The sequence below is a fragment of the Varroa destructor genome, unplaced genomic scaffold, assembly GCF_002443255.2.
Source record: "Varroa destructor unplaced genomic scaffold, Vdes_3.0 BEIS01000002.1, whole genome shotgun sequence".
Classification (NCBI taxonomy): Eukaryota; Metazoa; Arthropoda; class Arachnida; order Mesostigmata; family Varroidae; genus Varroa; species Varroa destructor.
In genome coordinates this window covers 14,658,209-14,677,251 of record NW_019211455.1, presented here as the reverse complement: position 1 = coordinate 14,677,251, position 19,043 = coordinate 14,658,209, and the positions used below count along the sequence as shown (strand labels likewise).

The 19,043-nt window shown below is 41.0% G+C and overlaps 1 protein-coding gene across 3 annotated transcripts; it reads left to right on the top strand.

Annotated features, from left to right (window-relative positions):
• The first annotated feature begins 521 nt into the window (after nt 1-521).
• LOC111245183 (uncharacterized) lies at nt 522-18,047 on the top strand. Of its 3 annotated transcripts, none has more exons than XM_022793163.2 (6): nt 525-2,475; nt 10,548-10,763; nt 11,899-12,225; nt 14,312-14,440; nt 14,833-15,000; nt 17,261-18,047. In XM_022793163.2, exons 1-6 carry the CDS (start codon nt 2,368-2,370, stop codon nt 17,267-17,269), a joined length of 957 nt encoding a protein of 318 aa, XP_022648898.1. In that variant the 5' UTR covers nt 525-2,367; the 3' UTR covers nt 17,270-18,047. The 3 variants fall into 3 exon arrangements, with proteins under 3 accessions (XP_086836095.1, XP_022648898.1, XP_022648896.1); XM_022793161.2 differs by having other exon boundaries at nt 526-2,204; nt 2,362-2,475; nt 14,833-18,047; XM_086979969.1 differs by lacking the exon at nt 14,312-14,440 and having other exon boundaries at nt 522-2,475; nt 14,833-18,047.
• The last annotated feature ends 996 nt before the right edge of the window (nt 18,048-19,043 follow it).

Below are 19,043 nucleotides of genomic sequence, written 5' to 3'. Positions count from 1 at the left end.
TTTCCATTCCTTATTGGTGAGCACCAGATGCAGCGGTATCTGCTCTGTGTGCTCTATGAGTTGCGGGCTTTTCGCCCTACTTTCTCGTTTCCCATTTAGAACCGCTCCACGTACTCCCACCAATGCTCCTCTAACCCACACTCGACATCACTCGCGCCCTCTAGCGACTTTCTCCAAATCTACGAGTCATGTGGACACCGCTATATGTCACAGATGGGGATAGAGCGGGAGAAAAAAGCCCAAACGCCTGCTACTTCTAGCTAGCAAACTCACCCCCCGCTGCAATATCCGCTGAGGTTCATCGTATGCAGGGAGAATTGGCAGGAAAAGTATTAGCAGCCGTGACGCGTCAATGACCAGCGTTATAGCTCTTCGCTGTCCCGCTGCTACCGACGCTGGTGTCGCGCGGAGCTTGCCCGTGGCTTCCGCTGCCAGCTGCTATGTATTAGTCCTCTTTCCCTCGTGCGCGCGTCCGAATCCCCTCTCCCAGTATGAGCGCAGTAGCGGTGTCTTTCTGCTGATACTCTCGAACATCTCCGTACAACGACTACCGTTACCAGCCGCAGCAATAGCAGCCAAGACACAGCGCTAAAACCGAGCGAGCATTATTCTCGCCTGCCGCCGCCATCATCACGGTCCTGCTCGATCACGCAGTGACATCGGCGGGTGCGCGAACGACAGTTGATGCGTTTAGCTCTGCCTAGCTATCGAAACGACTCTATAAAGGGTCAAAAGTAAAATTATCAGGAACTCGTGTGAACCAATACCCGCGCGGATTTTGCTTTCTTCCTTATACAATACCGACAGCAGAACGCGACAGCGAGAAAGATGACGATATCGTGAGCTCTCGATGTAATGCCATGCTATTAAATACTTGCAGCAGCGAACATACAATCATCGGATATTCGATCACGAGTCAGCATCGTAAGTCGGTATTGTTTCGCTTACCGAATGTTTTGTTTTATTCACTGGTTGACCATGTCGCTGGATAGTTACCAAACTGATCAACCAGTCGTCAGCGCACCCCGGCTTGTGTGAGCTAAGGACCTTTGCGATTGTATCGCGGCCTCTGTTGTACGGACTACAGACAGATCGGCAGTCGGCCCGTGTCGCGTCTCGTGTCGTTCTTACATTTTGTCTTTTCCTCTGTTTCACCGCGTGTCTTCATTTGAGTCTGTGCTTTTCCTCTGTGAGGTGCTACAGCGAACGCTCCGCTGCGTCAACTAGCGTCAAGCGTTGATGCGGCCAAACAGCTCAGTCAATGGCAATGGGTGTTGTCCTCTACCAGGGAATGAACTAGCGTCACTGAAATAGACAAAAAATATTGCTACTAGTACTACTGTGCCTGACATTGTGACCGAGCTCAATTGCAGATCATTGCCACAGCACTGGTGGCGACCGTTTGCGGTTGGCCTATTGGGTTTTGTGCGCGACTGCGACGCATTGCACCTGGACAGCAACGCTAGTGACCCGGGAAGAACGCATCGCTTACAGGCAGAGTCTTACAGGCAGGAACCACAAGGAATAAGGCAAGGATCAGCTCAAGCCAATAACGGGATTCTTAAGAGGCCTTGGGGGGAAACTGAAACCCAGCATATCTGGCCTATAACCACGGCGATGCAACATTCATAGACCCCCTACGAGTAGAAAAGAATTAAATCAATATTACAGCAACATCGGCGTTGTCGTGGAAGAAGTGGTTACAAAAAGACGTGTGAGCGCGTGCTATGCATTGCATTGAATCGTAATGGCAGGGTATCGGCAGAAATGAGCTCCGAATGACTTTAGGCACTTGCGTGTAATAACAAGACAAACAGGTGTATTACATTGTACTGCATTAACAGACTGAAAGCGAATCGAATGAGCGCTGTACAATGTTGTACTAGAGAAGACTGGATTTTATCAGAATAGCCCGTGTGACATACAACCTAAACTGAGTCCTGTAACGCACCCGTAAAGGGAGTGCTGCGATCTCTACCGTGTTGTCGGCTTGACGACTAACTTCACCCACTAGCGTGCGCCCACCATATAGGCGTGCGTTGCTGATTGCCGAGCCATGCCGCGTTTACCTCAATGTGTGTGTAAGCTCTATTTCCAATCCAGCGCGCGCTAAGAAGCCTATTTCGGCACCCGTCGTAGCGTCTAACTTCAATCTATTGCTGCTGCTGCTGCTGCTGCGACCGTTTGTCCTGTATATAATCACAGTAAGTTCAAAAAGCACGTAAGGTGTAAGCCACGCGACCTGTACCCGTTTTCCAGCGGCTGAAGCGGCTGTCGATTCTGTTTACGCCGCTGGTGTCCTGCGACTCATTGTTATTTTGTAGTATTTCCCTCCATTTGGAACCTGTTATTTTCTTGTAGGCCAAAATGGATCCGTTAAGTGCCAGAATGATAGTGGAAAGCGAAGAGGCGTCGCAGTGTCTCGTGCCTGACACCCGAACATCCTGTCTGCTTATCGACGATTCACAACTCAAGGTATCTACACGCGCGTATAAAACACCGAGTTACATATATAAAATGCCAATTCGTTCCCTCTCCTATTTTCTGGTCGATACTTCTACGATATTAGAACATGCCATTGTTTTTTTTGCATTTGAATTTACTTCGTCACGCCGACGGACCTTAACCGAGAATATCTGGACGTGCAGACAGACCACTCACCATACTTTTCTTTTCGAAATTACGAAAAATATGACCGAAGTTCATGTCGTAACCTAGATCCTTTAAAATTGTTTGGCGGTGTTCAGCATGCTGTGCTATATACCTTATAGAAAACACCTGACAGCTGAGGTATCGGGAGAGAAAAAGAGCAACAAGACAGATTCCGAACTATTGATAAATTAAGAGGAAAGACACATGTAGTATTGGTCCACTTCATGACAGAGTATCTACTATCTATATCCTAACCTGCAAAAAAAAGGCTATTAACATAACGAAGAGCCAAAGAGCAATGATATCTCAGCGTTGCCATCCTAACCACAAGTACCAAAGTGTCATGCCACAGTGGCGTCGCTTTTCATCGCGAAACGCGATTCAGGCGAGAGGCATACTCTACTCTTTAAACACCCGGGCCTGCTACCCACTACCGGATAAATGTTTATCGTCTCTTCAGCGAAGACAATACTAGAACAGCTGAATGAGTCCTATCCTATTTGCTGGCCCATGTAACAGCGATTGTCCTGTCAATATCGCTAACAATATCCTGTCAGAAATATCTCGAATGCGTGCATACTACAAACTAACAATCTTTCATACAGATTTACATTTTCCGAGAGCGCAGTATGCAATTGTGACGTTTTTCATTTAATAGAATATGAGAAGATTAGAACGAGTTTGAGAGGTATCGATTGACGGCAGAGCTGGTCACGTGTAACTTTGCATCTGTTTGTATCAGGATGTTGCTCCTAGCGTCCTGGAACGCGTTCGAACTTATAATGCAGAAGGCGAAAGGAGATCACCATGCTCAAATAGTAACAAGCAAAATGCGCAGAAACGTTTTCAGCAACAAACGATATGTACACATTGCCATAATGAATATACAGTGCTAGAGAACAGATGTAAGTCGCAGCGGGGCCAAATGATAGGTCCAACTGACGTGCCAATGATTAGACACGGTTGAATTCTTCCAGTAGTCAGACGTCTGGATTTTACGATGACTCTTTTTTATTATTTCTCCAAGAAAAATAATATTAACGCTTCTAGTGACGTCCTTTTAGGCCAATGTGATCCTTACTAGATAACTGAAATATCGCGTGTGTGAAACAGCACTAGCAGGCCCTACAGAAGATTAGAGAAATATCGAAGTTGGTATATTGATAATAGGCTGGTTTTTCTAAGTTATTCTTTTTCTTTCGACTGATACGTATCTGCTTCCAGACGTACGCGCAAATTCGAATTTTCCTTAGTTTACATTTACATCAAGCGTCGGGTTCGCCGAAACATGCTCGTACCGTAAAATATCCCGTAATATTAGCATAGTTGTAGCCAATGTGGCTTCGTAGAAGATTTTTTTACAGGTGAAATTGAATAACTCTGTTGTTAGTCTTCGTTCACTTTTCATTCAAGGCCACATAAAGCATCTGAATTGTGTTTCCATAGGTTACATCTAAGCGCCCTGAATCATTATTATAAATGCACATAGAGCCATAGTTTGACCGCGCGCTATAATTTGAGCAGTTTTTTTTTAACTTTAAAAGGTTATTATTGTACTAACGGAACACTGTGACCAGTTGGGTCGATCGATACGCACTCCGAAACGGCTCAGACAAGCCCTCATAAACATACATAACGTACACCATTATACAATTTTCGGCTGACTTTCAGGTTGCCCGCTCAGTATTGTAAAAACATACAACCACCAACACCTGTTTGCTTTGAGAAAGCTTTTAATAGAGAAATTCATGAAATTACGAGGAATTGACGATTTTTCGAAACAGAGCCTTGAGGACAAATGTTGCAACGCTAGCCAGGCCAAATCATCTACTTCGCTAACTCGCCATTCTAGGCATCGCTAAAAAAGCGTGATGACGTGCACTTGGCTCACTCGCGTGAAACAAAACCGCCACTGCATCTCTTATCAATTTTGCTCCATTCTTTGAGTGGGTTGCCAGGCAAAGTCCAAAAAAATCGTACGCCACAATAAAGTTGAGCTTGACGAGGCGATGCAAAATATAATCCAAGGAGTGTTTTATGAAAACTTGAAAGCAAAAATAAAATCCTTAGGATACACGAAGCATTCCTTGCAAACTATTTTGATCAATTCCATTCAGACGAACGTCATCTACTGGCCTGCTGAAACGTAAAATTGTACTTCATAAATATCCCAAATCAAATTCGGATCGAAATTCCTATGTCAAATAGTAAAAATCCTTATCCTAGCGTGCCCTTTTTTGAGCCGATTCTCTTCAGTTTTATAAAACTCATTCGGAATTGGGGGCGTTTTATCGTTCATAACATTGACAGGCTCTGACTGCGGTTTCGGCCTTGTGCGAACCTCTGATATTTATGGACTACAATTTTCATCTTCAATTCATTGACTTTTTAGCCAAATCTTTATCAGTGATACTATCTTATAGCCTCTTTTGTGTTTGAGAATCGTGTTCTGACAGTTATCTAGACAGCTGAGCCTACGTAGGACAAGATCATACTCATTTGATACAAAACGATGTTTTCAATGACTGGCCAATCTATACCGCAGTGAATCTAATAGCAATTGTCTCAGTAAACGTTGCTAATATAGTAAGAGCCAGCCTTAAGGCACTTCAATAGCGTTTTTAGATTAAAAGTTTTTAAATTTAAAAAAAAGTGTATTAAGTCGTGACCCTATAACTAGTGTACGTCTTATTCTTCAGTGGTATAGATCTTTAAGATTCAGCTTTCACGTTCTAAAACTTCTAACCTGACGTCTGTGAAGTAAGCAAGGTTCCTTAGTCCATGAATAGATTTTGCAGTGTTAAATGGGGCTAGCTTCCAGTGATTAAATCACGTTCTGTTTGATGCTGGAATAGTTTTTGGTGCTGCTTAAGGTAGCCCGAATCGACTACACTTTGTCAGGGAGCTGGGCTCAACTCAACTTGAAGTCTCTGAAGACCCACGAAATAGAACTACTCACAATGAACAAGCCATGAGATACATTTTTACCTGTCAAGAAGGTAGATTTTTGCCACCATAAGGTGGACATAATAACGTTATTAAGTACTGATGATGTAGAGTCTTCTTCATTCACCGGCCAGACGACCTTTTAAAGATACTTGCAGCAGCGGCAAAATAGCCTAGTTTAACTATCATTTTTGCTTGACTTTATACCCTAGAGTAAATCTTCCAATGTGTTAGCATCGTACTTGAGCGGATACAGTGATGCCAACACGCGACCGATTGCGATTAGTCCAAGTCTGTAGCCCATTTCTCTTTCTCAAATTGATCTTGTGTCACTTAATTGATGTTTATTAGTTGACTCATTTTATAGGGTCGGCACTATGACATGATATGGGCCGCTCTCTATTAGAGATTCCGGGTTATTTTGTCGGTAGTGACAAGAAAACCGAATTGAACATGTTGCTATCCAAGTTATTTATGAAGTATTCAGCTTAGCGATTGGCGTAGTCATCACCGAAGCTTTTCGGGTCTGATTGGTGAAAAGGGCGTTGATCTGTGACATGTACCATTGTAATTGGATTTTTTTCGGCATTTAGACAAAATTTATAACATACGCTCAAACGCCTTTCAATTATTGGACCACTACTAGGAGTTCTCCCAAGCAATAGCTCGCGTGCAGCTCTCATCCGGCGTGTTGAGGCCGTGCATATGATCGCTGGAGCTTTCAGAACCTGTTTCACGCACCTAAAATACAGCTGTAGATAGCGATAAGCATATCTTAGAATACTGTGCCTCTTTGTAATTTCTATAAACGTATAGATAAATGCGTTTATTGAGTTATTCTGATCCATTATCGAATACAGTCAAATCCGTATGATACTCTTGCCCCAACAACAACAACGTTTCCCAATAATAAGGTCCTATACAAAACGAAACCTGCCACCGGGCTACGGTGCTCTTTCCCTATGTTGAGTTGGACCTCTGATACCCTCTTATCTTGGGTAATGTTTGTCTGGCTAAAGTTAAGTCTTGTTAGCAAAATACTAGCCTAAAATGCGACTACACTGTACATGCGGCTACGTGCCACTATAAGCAATGCATATGTCTAAAGCACGCATGGAGTCTGAACGAGCACAGCTTCTCGTTATATACAGTAACCTACTGACCCCCAAGCCGGTTTTCCGTCGGTCGGCGTCAACATATGCGGTTGTATCATTCATGTCAACGTTTCGGTATTGTTGCCGCTGCCAGCGTCGCCGCAGCCTTCGCTCCCTAGTTCTCAGTCAGTTAAGTTATATAGAGCTTCTGGAGGAGCTACGTCGTTTCATTCTCTGTAGCGACACCGGACGAAAGACAGACGTCAAGGCGTCGGCTGTATGCCGGTCTTAAGCGACTTAATCTTGGTTTCGATCTACAGATAAAAAGAATACGGAGAACTAGAAAAAAAAAGAAAACTGTCGTGCAGCATCGCGTGTTGCAGAGTTCTTTTAGGCAGCTAGCCTATGTTGGATTCTGTTGAATTCGGTCAACTTTCTTGGGGTTGTCCTACTCTGTTAACGCCTTTTCGCGTAACATCGTTGTAGTCTTGTTTTGGCACATTTAATTAGTAGGCTCGAAGAAAACGCAAGGCTGTCTGGTCCTGTTCCGCCCTGTCTGCGAAGCGGAGAAGTCCATAAGTTGACTTACGAGAGTTGGCTAAAGCAAGCACGAGCCAACAAAACCCTATTGAAAAGAATAGCAGTGGAAAACGAGAATGGGCTGAAGCCTAAGAGTGCGCTGTGCGCTCGGTGGAGAGACTTCATTTGCGTTTGCTTGGAGCTCTGCACACATGCATAACGCTCCTGGATAATAATAGGGCGTATGAGAGTCCGAGTATTTGAGCCGCATAGAAGTTACTGGGGTAAGACGAAACACGAAAGGGGGACGGGGTGTTGCTCGTCTCCAGGAGAAATCTGCAGTCAGTAGGAAAAATCTGTATTGTTATTCAGTAGGGTGTATTTTTACAGGGAAGTTAGAGGAAAATTTTTGTAAGAAATGGGCCGTGTTGGACAGATCGTTGACCAACTCAGTATGTAGCCAGAATAGATGTAATCTAAATCATTACTTTCTTAATGTTTCGACGGAGTACGACAGAAATAAGTCGTTTTGCCAAAAGTATATTTGTACAGGCATTCTCTGAGAAACAATTATGTCCTATAATGCATTTTACATGTATTTGATATATTATATTTAACGCGAAGGTTGGTCAGAAGAGACACAGATATGGCTGTGTCATGCAGGTCGTAGACACAGCCGAGACCTCCCTGTGTATAGGGACCAACAAATCCAAAGCCACTTTGACCGTGTGGTAATCTCAAATAACTATTTCAAACCGTAAGGACTGTCCATGATAGAACGATGCTTCAGTTACAAAAGCCTTAATCACTAACGCACCAAACACAGCAGGGGACTGGCAGGGCCACAACGAGAATGAAGGACATGCTCACAGACCAGCGTAGGGGGTTAAACAAAGAAGACATTCTATGACAGAGCTATCTTTGCCAGGGCGATACTCTATAAAGTCTACAACTGCTGTAACAATGCCCCTCTTGACTGGTTTCGCATTTGCCAGTCTTCTTCTTCTTCTTCTTCTTCTTCTTTAACAATCTAGAACTGAACGGAATTTAATGGAGTAGTTTTGATGATCATATCCTCCAATGTCCCAGAAACATGTGGACGAAGTCGTTGCCTTGATAATTTTCACTAGAGGATGCACGAGGAACATTTTACGAGGCATTGCCGATCATAAAAAACTAGCCCAGTTATTATCTAAAGTAAACATAGTGGCTGACATATTCGGTACTTGTTGCGGTAGACAATAACGCTAAGAAATAAATCTGATTAAGCTAGAACAGCTTTATGAGATTGATATACTGTTGCCACTGCAGCTGTTCAAGATCATTAATATAAGCGTTCTGTATCGCCAAACGGCACTGGGTCACCATTGTTTCCACTAATCATCCCACTAATCCAAAACATGTTTACAGAAGGCACCCATATATATCGACTTTGCTATAGATAGCTCTTATATTGATCCAATCAAAGCGTAGTTTTGTTTGCTACTATATATAAATATATTTGAGGTTTGTGGGGGGTATACTTGGCCGTGGATAGTTTGCACAGCATCTGACCAACTATAACCAACCAATTGACCAACTATAATATGTATCTTTTTTGACAATTAGGATTAAGTGGAAGAGTCGTTCGTGTACGTTGTTTTGCCTTCATTTTTCTGCCTCAACATGGTTATCGAATAGTTTGTTTAATATACGATTTGTGACGTAATTTTCAGCATTTGTTCTTCAGTAATTCATTCTATTCATCACATATATATAGTCTTCCAGTAGGAGTTGGCAGCTTAATCGTACCCCGTGCTAGATTTATTAAGCTGTATTGGCTTTGCGAAGATGTCCGAAAACTGAATCTAGACATGAGATATTTGCGATAAATTCTAATCTTCACATATTATGTAATCTATATCGTATGAAGTTTGGACGGCTGAGCTTCCGATTGTGGAAGACCTGAGATTGTAATTTAAATTTACGTTAATAACCCGCGTAAACGGAGAAATGATTTATTTATATTAAGCTATGTGAGCATATATCTAGGGTAGAACATGAGCGCAATACCGCGTCGACCGCAGTGGCTATTGTGGCCTGACCATCACCATTTTTAAATAAAGGTGGTGGTAGCGGAAGTGCTCAAGAATCTAAGAAACCTCAATTGAGCTCTGCCATTTCGCGTGTCTCGGGCGAGGGATTTTTGCGATTGAGTATCCAAGTTAAACTTAAGGCCAAGGCTAAGACGGCTCTGTCGGCAGTGGAAGCGATACAAAAATATTTAGCAAAAATACTCAGCGACGTTACTCTACGTGTAAGAGGGACTACCGTCCGCAGAAATGTGCGTATCAAAGATTCACGATCGATCAAAGACGGTACCCCGAAGCTGGGAGGCTTCAGAGCTTTACATGTAAACGGCAATGAAAAATTCGATAAAAAGTCGAGGAGGTGATAATTAGGCCGCTTGTCCTACAGACTGAAGACCTCGCTGATTGACTCAAAACAGTTATCCCGTGCATTGACTATAGTAATAAGCTCGGTTTTTCGTGGTTCATTCATTCAATTGATATTGATTATGAAGTATGGGTGCAGAGCGTCTTGGTCTACATACATATATATATGTATGTAGACCATATATATACGTATGTAAACCATATATATATATATAATTGTTTTGACGAATTAGATAATTATTAATTGCGAATAGTTGCTAATATATAAGACACAATACTGAACCGTAGAGCTATTTATATTTTAAGCACCGAATCTCATATGGAGTTGTATTCGTTCCGATCTAGTTAGGCGATACATAACCTTTTAACTTATATAGCTTGCTCTATTTACTAGAAAAGCATTTAGGTTCATTTCAGATAAAATTTCGCACAGATCTGTTCCTACGTGTGCTTAAATTTGGATTTAATAAGACGGAGGCTTTGTTTCAATTTTCGGCGATACTCTATGCCAGACGGTATGAGTTACACTTGAGTCATCACAAATTTTCAACAACGTTACTCTATTTTCTACCACGCAGTCTATGTAGTACATAAACCCGGCTTAGGTCCCCTGTTACTCACCAAATCTCGAATGTAAGTTGACAGGCTTATGACGTTGTTGGTGTGTTAACTAATCCATCACAACCTGAAAAGTGCTCAGCTTGGTGTGTTATGTGAACTTGAGAAAACTACAAAATTTACTTAGTCAGCGATTTATATAAATATCGTTTTAATTTGCATCTTAAATCACATTCATAGGGCATACTGCACAGATCTTCACAGCATTAAGTTTGATGCTTTAAATAAACACTTTCAATCGCGGTTAACAGGCTTTCCTTGACAATATCTGACCGTTTTCCAGCCGGTCGCCCTGGAAGATGAGCGAATGCCGTCGGAGGAGCTTCCTGCACCTAACGCACGCTTTCTTCTAGGCACAACTGAAGCCAGTGATGGATACTGGCAGGCTCCGACACGGTTTTCAAAAAATGCGGGTGCTATGAATCCTTCGAAATTTCATATTTTTTGGGACAAAGCCTATTTCGCAACTGCTGTTGGAGCACTTCGTCTTTCAATAATGGTAAACTATTATATTATCTATTACAATAAGAAAAGCTTGAGGTTCTGTTAGCTAAGAAAGATCATGTGGACTTCTAGAGGCTTAATAATTGTCTGCTTTTATAATTCCCGGTTACTGACGTGTTCTTGATGTGACCTAAAGAAAAATCATAAAGCTAGGTGTTAGACGAGAAATGACTGATTATTACATACGTGTATTGTTATATTATAGATAGTATATAATACAGCAATTGTCGTAAGTCCCACGCTACGATGACTTTCTATTGGCACCTGGTCAATCTTACCTTCAACGTACCTATATCATACACACACAAAATCGAGTATACAAATACTGTTACCGACAGTTACTGAATTTGCTATTGTTTTTTAGGGCGTCAAGAAACGCACATAGAAATAAAGTGGTTCTTCCTTTTATTGGACAAAATAAACAATATTTTGACGACTAGAATTCTTCTGCTCAGAAAGCAATCTGAAGCGGCCGGTTAGACTATAGCATTGTTGTGTTTCTCCTCTATGCATTCGGCCACGAATCCATTTAACTTTAGTACAGACTTCGCCTCAACCTCATCCTTAGGAAACCAACACAGTATCTCAAACTATCGATTAGATAAGCGGTCTCCGGAGGAAATTGTTTCTATCTATAACAACGACATGTATAGCTCAACAATTGATCGCGCGTAATTTCTGCCACATTGCTCAAACTATCAGATTTTCCTTCAAACAAGAGCTACGTTAATGTTACTTTCCCAGCAGCGTGTGTGACAAACCAATGCGACTGAACCATTGACCGGATTGAACCATTTTCGCAAAAGTTCATACATCGATGCTTCGACTATACTTTAGGCTCTATACTTTCTTTTAGGTTATCTCTCACTAACCCGTCAGATGTTTTGTGATGGTAGGCGGCTCTACTGCAGCATTGTTGCATGTTACCTACGATACGTATAGTGCAGTGGGCGGCTGTTGCGCCCAGTGACGTGAATTGTTCGCGAAGACGTGTATGTGTAATAAAGTTTAACGATTCGGTAAACCCTATGGGGAACTTAAAACGTCTATTAAGTCTCTAGCTGTACCTTAGCAGATGCGGCTGATCAGACAAGCGTTATTACTATAGTCGTGTGTTTCTTCTATTTCAGGGATGTATGATGTTTGCTTTTCTCTTGCTTAGCTTCTTCAAGGGCGACAGCTGTCACGCGAGCCCGAGGTCATCACACAGTGAGACTTCTAGTACCACAACAACATCATCTGTCGGACCAACAATAGGGGACAATGGCTTCTGGGTCTCTCGATACGTGACGCCAAGCCCAAATCCAACACCGACTGAGACAGCACTGACCGGTTCTTCCCTTTCACTCAACGTGCATTTGTTCATTTGTTCTGTGACATTTGCCGCGATGCTTGCGTGGATCGCCGTGGACAATTCGTCGTTCAACTATCGGTTCCCCTTTAAATGGAGACTATTCGTGAGTTTATGAAAAGTAATCATAAAAGTGAGATTTCGTCATTAGCAATCTTCTTTACTAAAAACGTAGTTACTATTAGGACGCCGAAATATCTTAAAATTGAAGGAATTCTGACATTTATAGATCGAGCACAAAAACAGGATGTTCTTTTGATGGAGCTACTTCATACATAGGGTCATCATATTTTCAGGCACCCACATTTCAGGAGTACGATAGCAGCTAGTAGCATCAATCAGATCAATCCAACTGATGAAAAAAATGTGGATTTTATAACCAAAAAACCGCATTATCCCCATCTCCCCTTCCCTAATAAGAATCCAGCTATTATCCATTGTCCTGATTTAGGCTTTGTAAAGGTTCCGTTTACAACAAAAAAAGCATGCATTTTGTTTACTGATCCATTTATTTCTATGGCGTCCAATCGATGCAAATAACGAAAGCGCACAAATCTACAGTGAAAGGGGCCAATTTTCGTAGTAATTGCTATAGCAGGTAAAGGGCCGAATATTACAGAAAAATGAAGATTTTCGCTTCTCGACATCAAAAATATTGTACCCAGTAGAAGTGGTCAAGTTTAATATCTTCAATACGAAGCTACATCGGGTTCAGTCAGAATGGTAAAGCTAAGCTAATTTAGAGCTCCTTCTGGTTTTTCCCTGGATGGCTGCCGATACCGGGATCAACTGATCATAAGGGCCCTTCATGGTTAGCTGGCTGTGCCATGGAACGGTAACCTATTAAACGTTCTTATCTGCGGGCTGCACAGGGTTTACTACTCCGGTGTAAGAGGGCATCGAAACAAGGATTCGCTTCAACTTCAACCGACGTGACCTCGAAACTGCGGCTTATATATAGGCTTGTCTGCTGCATTTCACAGAGCCCAGTTAAATTTGCAAGAGATACATTAAATAATCTAAAACGTCCCTTGGAACCGGTCTAGCGGATATTATATAAGAACAAACACATGTGGGCATTACGGGGTTGTTGGCATTAAAGCTGTGGAGAACGTGAGGTGCTTGTGTCCTACACGGTACCGTTATGGTTCGTTCATAGAACTTATTTATAGCGTTTGCTACATGTAAAAGTACGTCGTTACTTTACAACGCCGGTCACACGATGCCGTAGGTAGAAGGGGCATTACGAAAACAATGTAATCTATTGGATTTTTATTTGCGGTTTTTGGCCTCTCTCTCTCTCTCTCTCTCTCTCTCTCTCTCTCTCTCTCTCTCTCTCTCTCTCTCTCCTACAGACTCTCTAGCAATATGATGAAAACTCTTTAATGCTACATTTATTGATTTATGCTATGAGATAAATCTGTGTCATAAATGTAGAAATGTATAGATGTTATATTTATTTAAGAAAACGTAATTATAATTATTTAATAATGGATAACCCACCGCTCAGCTTTAAAAGCCTTTTCGACCTTTCTAGGGGAAAGCAACACTCTAAATATTTGAAAGCATTTTCCTGCTAAGCGCACTTTGAAACAAACCCAGCGATTTATAACGGAACAGGGTTTGTCCGAGGCGGACAAGTAGTTCAAGAATCTGGTTTATTAATTTCCAATGGCTTTGCTTGCTACGACTGGCACTTAAAAATAGTATTTTTGCGCATTTTGATCGAAGGACAAGGCAGTAAAGGAAAAGCCCTGCGAAGAAAAGCCCTGATTTTTGGCCAAAGTGGAATTATGGGCATAGTTTAAATCACTCTAGATGTTTTGATGATAAAATTCTCAAAAATTGATGGTATAAATAAAAAAGACGGTGATTACATTTAATATATACATTATAATAGATATATAGAATACATTATAAGAAATATTGCTAATTCGCTTAAGATTAAGGCCCGCCCGGATATTCGATCTCAACATATAAGGCTCATGTCGATATGCGTTATAGATTCTATCCTCTTTTTGCGTTTTCCATAGACTCATAATGATCGGGGGAATTAAGCTAAATATGATCATTTAATAGATCTGTTTTCTCATAGAAAATGAACGATTTCTATACGTATTCTGTTTGCTTCCATAGGCTTCGAGTCAGATGGTAAGATTTGATGATTTCTTTTTTGGGTGCTCCTTCTCCAGGACTGCTGCGTGTATTGTAAGCTAATATTACTCTCGCTGATATCGGCCTCTGTTCTTGTGAACACACGAAATCATAGTTCACTTGCGGAAAAATGCAAAAGTTCCATCGGGAAGCTGGACATGGCCATCGTAAGTTCACCTACTGCCCAATGCATCTCGGTCGTTTCCCATAATTTCCGCCCTCAAATCTCTGTTTTAAGCCGTTACAGCATTTATAACAATATGTATAATACGGAAAATGATTAAACAAAACTAATTCGTTTCCCGCTAGGCTATCAACAGGTGGCAGGCTCTTGTCGGGGCCTGTTTTAGTTCCTTAGCTGTATTCTACGTTATTGATTAATGACTGTCTTCGCGATACTGTCGTGTGTATTGAGTCACATCTGCCCTCGCCACAAGTCGTATTCAATGTGTCTATAGAAGAAATCAAACCCCCGTCAGGTTATAAGCCGATATGATAACAGGTTTGAGGGAGCTCGTTAAACGTATGCACCCCTTACGTGTTTATTCCGTTTTTGCAGGCATTTTCATTCTTGGCTGTGGTTATTATGCTTACGCTGGTCACCTTACGGCTCTTTGACAAAGACGCCCCCCAACCAACTCGAAGCACCGCCGGCGCTTCTAATCGTTTACAGTGGATTCATAGACGATTCTCAAGATCGAGGCAGACCAGAATTCTTCTGCAGCAGGTGGCATAAACTTTGTAACGATGGAAATATTCAAGTGGCGTTCAACGATTCTATTTAATAGTGAAATGGATGGGATAAAATGGCCCCATGTTAGAGAAGAGACTATTCTAAATACTAGCGTCCCATAGATAGATAGATGACTTAAACGAAATGATGGCAAGCGCAACTGATTCAGTTTTTTCATGAGATATGTAGAGCTACTACACAACAAAGCCCAGAGGCTTTCAACCATGAATATCTGATATAACGCACACAGAAATACATAGAGCTGAAAACGCTTTTTTTTTTCATTATTAGAAATAGTCAAGGTCATTTGCATGCTATTAGGACGAAAACCGGCAGCGTATCTCTAACAAACCAAACACTGCTACACGGAAGTTATGTCCTAATGCTTTCCGTTAAACAGATGTATATAGATTACGCTAGCATATGGCTAGAAGTTTTCTATGGATCTAACCCGATCGACAAGGTAAGCAAGCGTAGTCCTAATAACCAAGATCATGAAAGCATGTAAATTCTCTGGTTCTACGTCATTCTGGCCATGCTATGCGGCCTTTGGCCGGAATAAATTGTTATATATATATATATATATATATATATATATAAAATTTATTTAGAATTTTATTGTGTTGTTCTCCGCTAAATGTGCGGCCCTCGCGTAAATGAGTGGCGTTGAGAAGCCGTTTGTTGGCTCGCCGATATTTTTAGACGAAACGATCAGGGTTCGAGCGTGATGCGGTGCAGTTTCAATGAAATGAACGTGTTCAGCTTGTGATCGACGGGGACGATGTTTCCTAGCTGAATAGCGTAATCATAAAATGTTTGTTGGTTTATTTACTATTGCTATGGGCGTATAGCACGCATATACCGAAATCTAGATGACGATTTCTTGGTAAGCAGACGATCTAAATCATGCCGATGGGTAAACATGAATAGAAAATAATGCTCAACATAAGCCAGGGTAGTAGCTGGATAATAGATAAATGTGGTTGACCTATGAGTATAGCTTCATAAAACGTATAGATTTAGATTAACATAGCTATTCCACTGAATAGAGCCCAGTTAGAATTTTCGACTGTAAGTTTTAACTCGATAGAATTAAGTCGACAAATTTTATAAAAAAAAAAAAAAAAAAACATCTGTCATTATTATTAGTACCAACTATAATCTAAATATGACTATCTTTGACAAGGCTGAAATAAGTAAATTTCCTGTAAAAGGCTGGATTCATAAAGCATATCACAACTATACTGATAGTTGCAATGACAACTATAACACAGTCGATCCTGTTTTGTCTAGGTAAGTAAATCTCGGGTTGTTTGCATGTAGACTTCAGTCGTTCATACGCGAAATCGTGTTATCGCGTTTTTAAGTTGCCAATGTGTACAGACAAAAAAAAAGGACATTTTTCAGATGGCCTACGTTAATTTATCTTGTGTCCAGTGTAAAATTACTTTGCGTATAGGACAAATTCCTTGACGGAGCTAGCCTTTGAGGAGTAGTAGCAGAATTGGTGGCAAAATGCTAGAAGGCATGAAGAACTCATATATAATACATCCATACACACACATAACCTTTCTGTACATATATGAAATTGAAGACTATAATAGTATCAGGAGGTATCGATCAGCACAATAGAACCTGAGACACCCAACGACAAAACAAAAGAAAAACATATAACTCGTTACTTTATTCCAAGTGGTTACGCAAATAGACTTCGGAAAGGCCGTCGAGTTTCGTTGATGCTTTGAAATATACATATGGCATCCATTATGAAGTTTCAAGAGAGAGTTCAAGATCAATTGCTTTTATATGGGGACACCAACCGACAAATGCTACAGAAAAACAGCGATGCTACAACATGCTTGGATGCAATAATAGCTGTGGGCGTCTTGACCTATCCACGGTCTTCCGGTCGAACTTCCGCCGCAGCAAATGATGACGAAACATCCAAGACATTAAAAACATGACCAAAAAGAAGGCCGAAAGATATGTTACCTCACGACAATGATAACGAGGTCGAAATCAGTGATTTATCGAAATGGGTCGTCATTTGAAAATCCACTGAAAATCTCAATGATATTTAGAGTAAAAACACAACGCCACAATCTAAGTACATTAACAATACAAATGTTTGAAGACATGGAAGCATTATAGTCTCATTATATAATCAAGAAGTTAATTTTGCATATATATATATATGAAATAAGTGAATTCCTTCACCTTTTTGTATTATTTTTTTCGTTCGTGTACCAAACAGTTTCATTAGAAAAGGGCGAACCGAGGATGACCGCCACGCTCAACGTCCTGTTTCCTTTCCTACACGCAGGGCATTTTCCACTTCGTCTGCAGCGCTGCGCGGTCAGGATGGGCCGAAGACGGCCCTATTTAACACTCATGGAAAATTAATCAATATACCAAATACGTCTCGGTACGCGCTATTATCAGACGGGTATGATAAAGTGCATAGCCACGTGTGTGTGTCATACTGTCATAAATTATAAGAAGAAATATAGACGATTACGATATAAATATATACGAATCTATTTTTAGTAATCGACAGTAGGCTTTTTCGTAGCAAAACAATATTAGCTAATAGTAGTAATTAGTCACCACATTTTGTCAAACTAGTTGTTGACAAAACTCAGCCAGATGCTCGTGGTAAATCACAAATACGATGCGACGCCATACGGATCCCATTGCTTCGAAAACGATATTTTAAAAAATACAAGAGAAAATTGAAGTTACGTTCTAGGAAATGAAGACCGCATTCTATCGCACTGAAGTGCCGAACGAAACGAAAGTGAGTACTATCCGACGATAACGTTGGTGCCGACCTATTGTCAATGCGGTGGTATCGATACTGTTATATATAGAAGTATAGATAAACAGATATACGTACTAATATTGTAACCATGTCAGAATATATATGTACGGATCTATGGTCTAATCTAAGCGTGGTATTTCTATCCACGTTTGCATTATGTATATGTGAAATTGTCAAAAGAAAAAAACTCTGACCGTTTTAATATCCATATTGAAGCAAATATTTTTCCTTTTCAAATTAATATTGCAAAATTAGATAAGCGTCGTTTTCGCCAACGATTTTCCGATAGCAATTGAATTTCCTCGTTTTGAAACTTTCGGGCGAAAAATTCTAGCAGGTGATCTGAGCTAACTAAATGAGTACCGCCTAGGGATTTCCGTAGGCCCGGACTATACGGCAAATGTATTATAGTTTTTTCATCGAAGCTTTCCCAGCTTTTGTGGGGTAACTAAATGTATGTGCATTGCCATCATAAAAGACGACGCTTTTTGTCTTTATTAATTATGATCAGTTTTTCTCAGCTATTGTAGTATTGATAGCTGATGATAGTGAAAATCGGAATCGATTGTTTTGGTATGGGGTAGTAACTCACAATGTACGATTCCTCTACATTTCCACTAAACACATGGTATCAGCTTGTTTGGCGTCGGTCACGGCTTCGTTACATAGTGTGTTGATTCTCTTTTTGATAAACGTTTCATCGCATGTAATTAAAAAATGTAGTAACCACAAAACAGTTTAAATTTTGTTGCGTTAAGAGCCTCGCTGATAAAAGTACCACTTCGTGTGGTACCTAAACATCGACAGTTTTTTTCGGTACGCTCTCCAAAACCACGTGATAGTGGATGTCCAGTTCCTTGGGGATACCATGGCTACCGATGCGCCGGTGTCGCTTATATTTCGCAATAAATTCATTAGCCTTTTCCGTAATTGGTCGACCGCTTCAAGGCAAAGTTTCGGTATTATCTTTGGGCCGCTTCTTCTGACAACGCATCTTGACCATAAAAATAACATTATCTTATAGACCTTAGATAGATCAAACGGTAAAGTATAGGTAATGTTCGCATACATTTTATTCATCTTTATAATAATATGGGCATAATAAGGGCACTCCAACAATTTTGGGGCACAGCCTGGAATCGGTTTTTAAAGACGCGACTCATTATTTGAGATACGTGATAGCTAGAGAAATGGTCAACATTTTTTTGACAACCTA

What these genes read in the sequence shown, in the direction of transcription:
- LOC111245183 (XM_022793163.2), top strand. Translation starts at nt 2,368, where the DNA reads ATGGATCCGTTAAGTGCCAGAATGATAGTGGAAAGCGAAGAGGCGTCG. An exon ending in CACTTCGTCTTTCAATAATG is followed by an intron (nt 10,764 to 11,898) that starts GTAAACTATTAT and finishes CTTCTATTTCAG; the next exon opens with GGATGTATGATGTTTGCTTT. An exon ending in CCTTTAAATGGAGACTATTC is followed by an intron (nt 12,226 to 14,311) that starts GTGAGTTTATGA and finishes CTCCTTCTCCAG; the next exon opens with GACTGCTGCGTGTATTGTAA.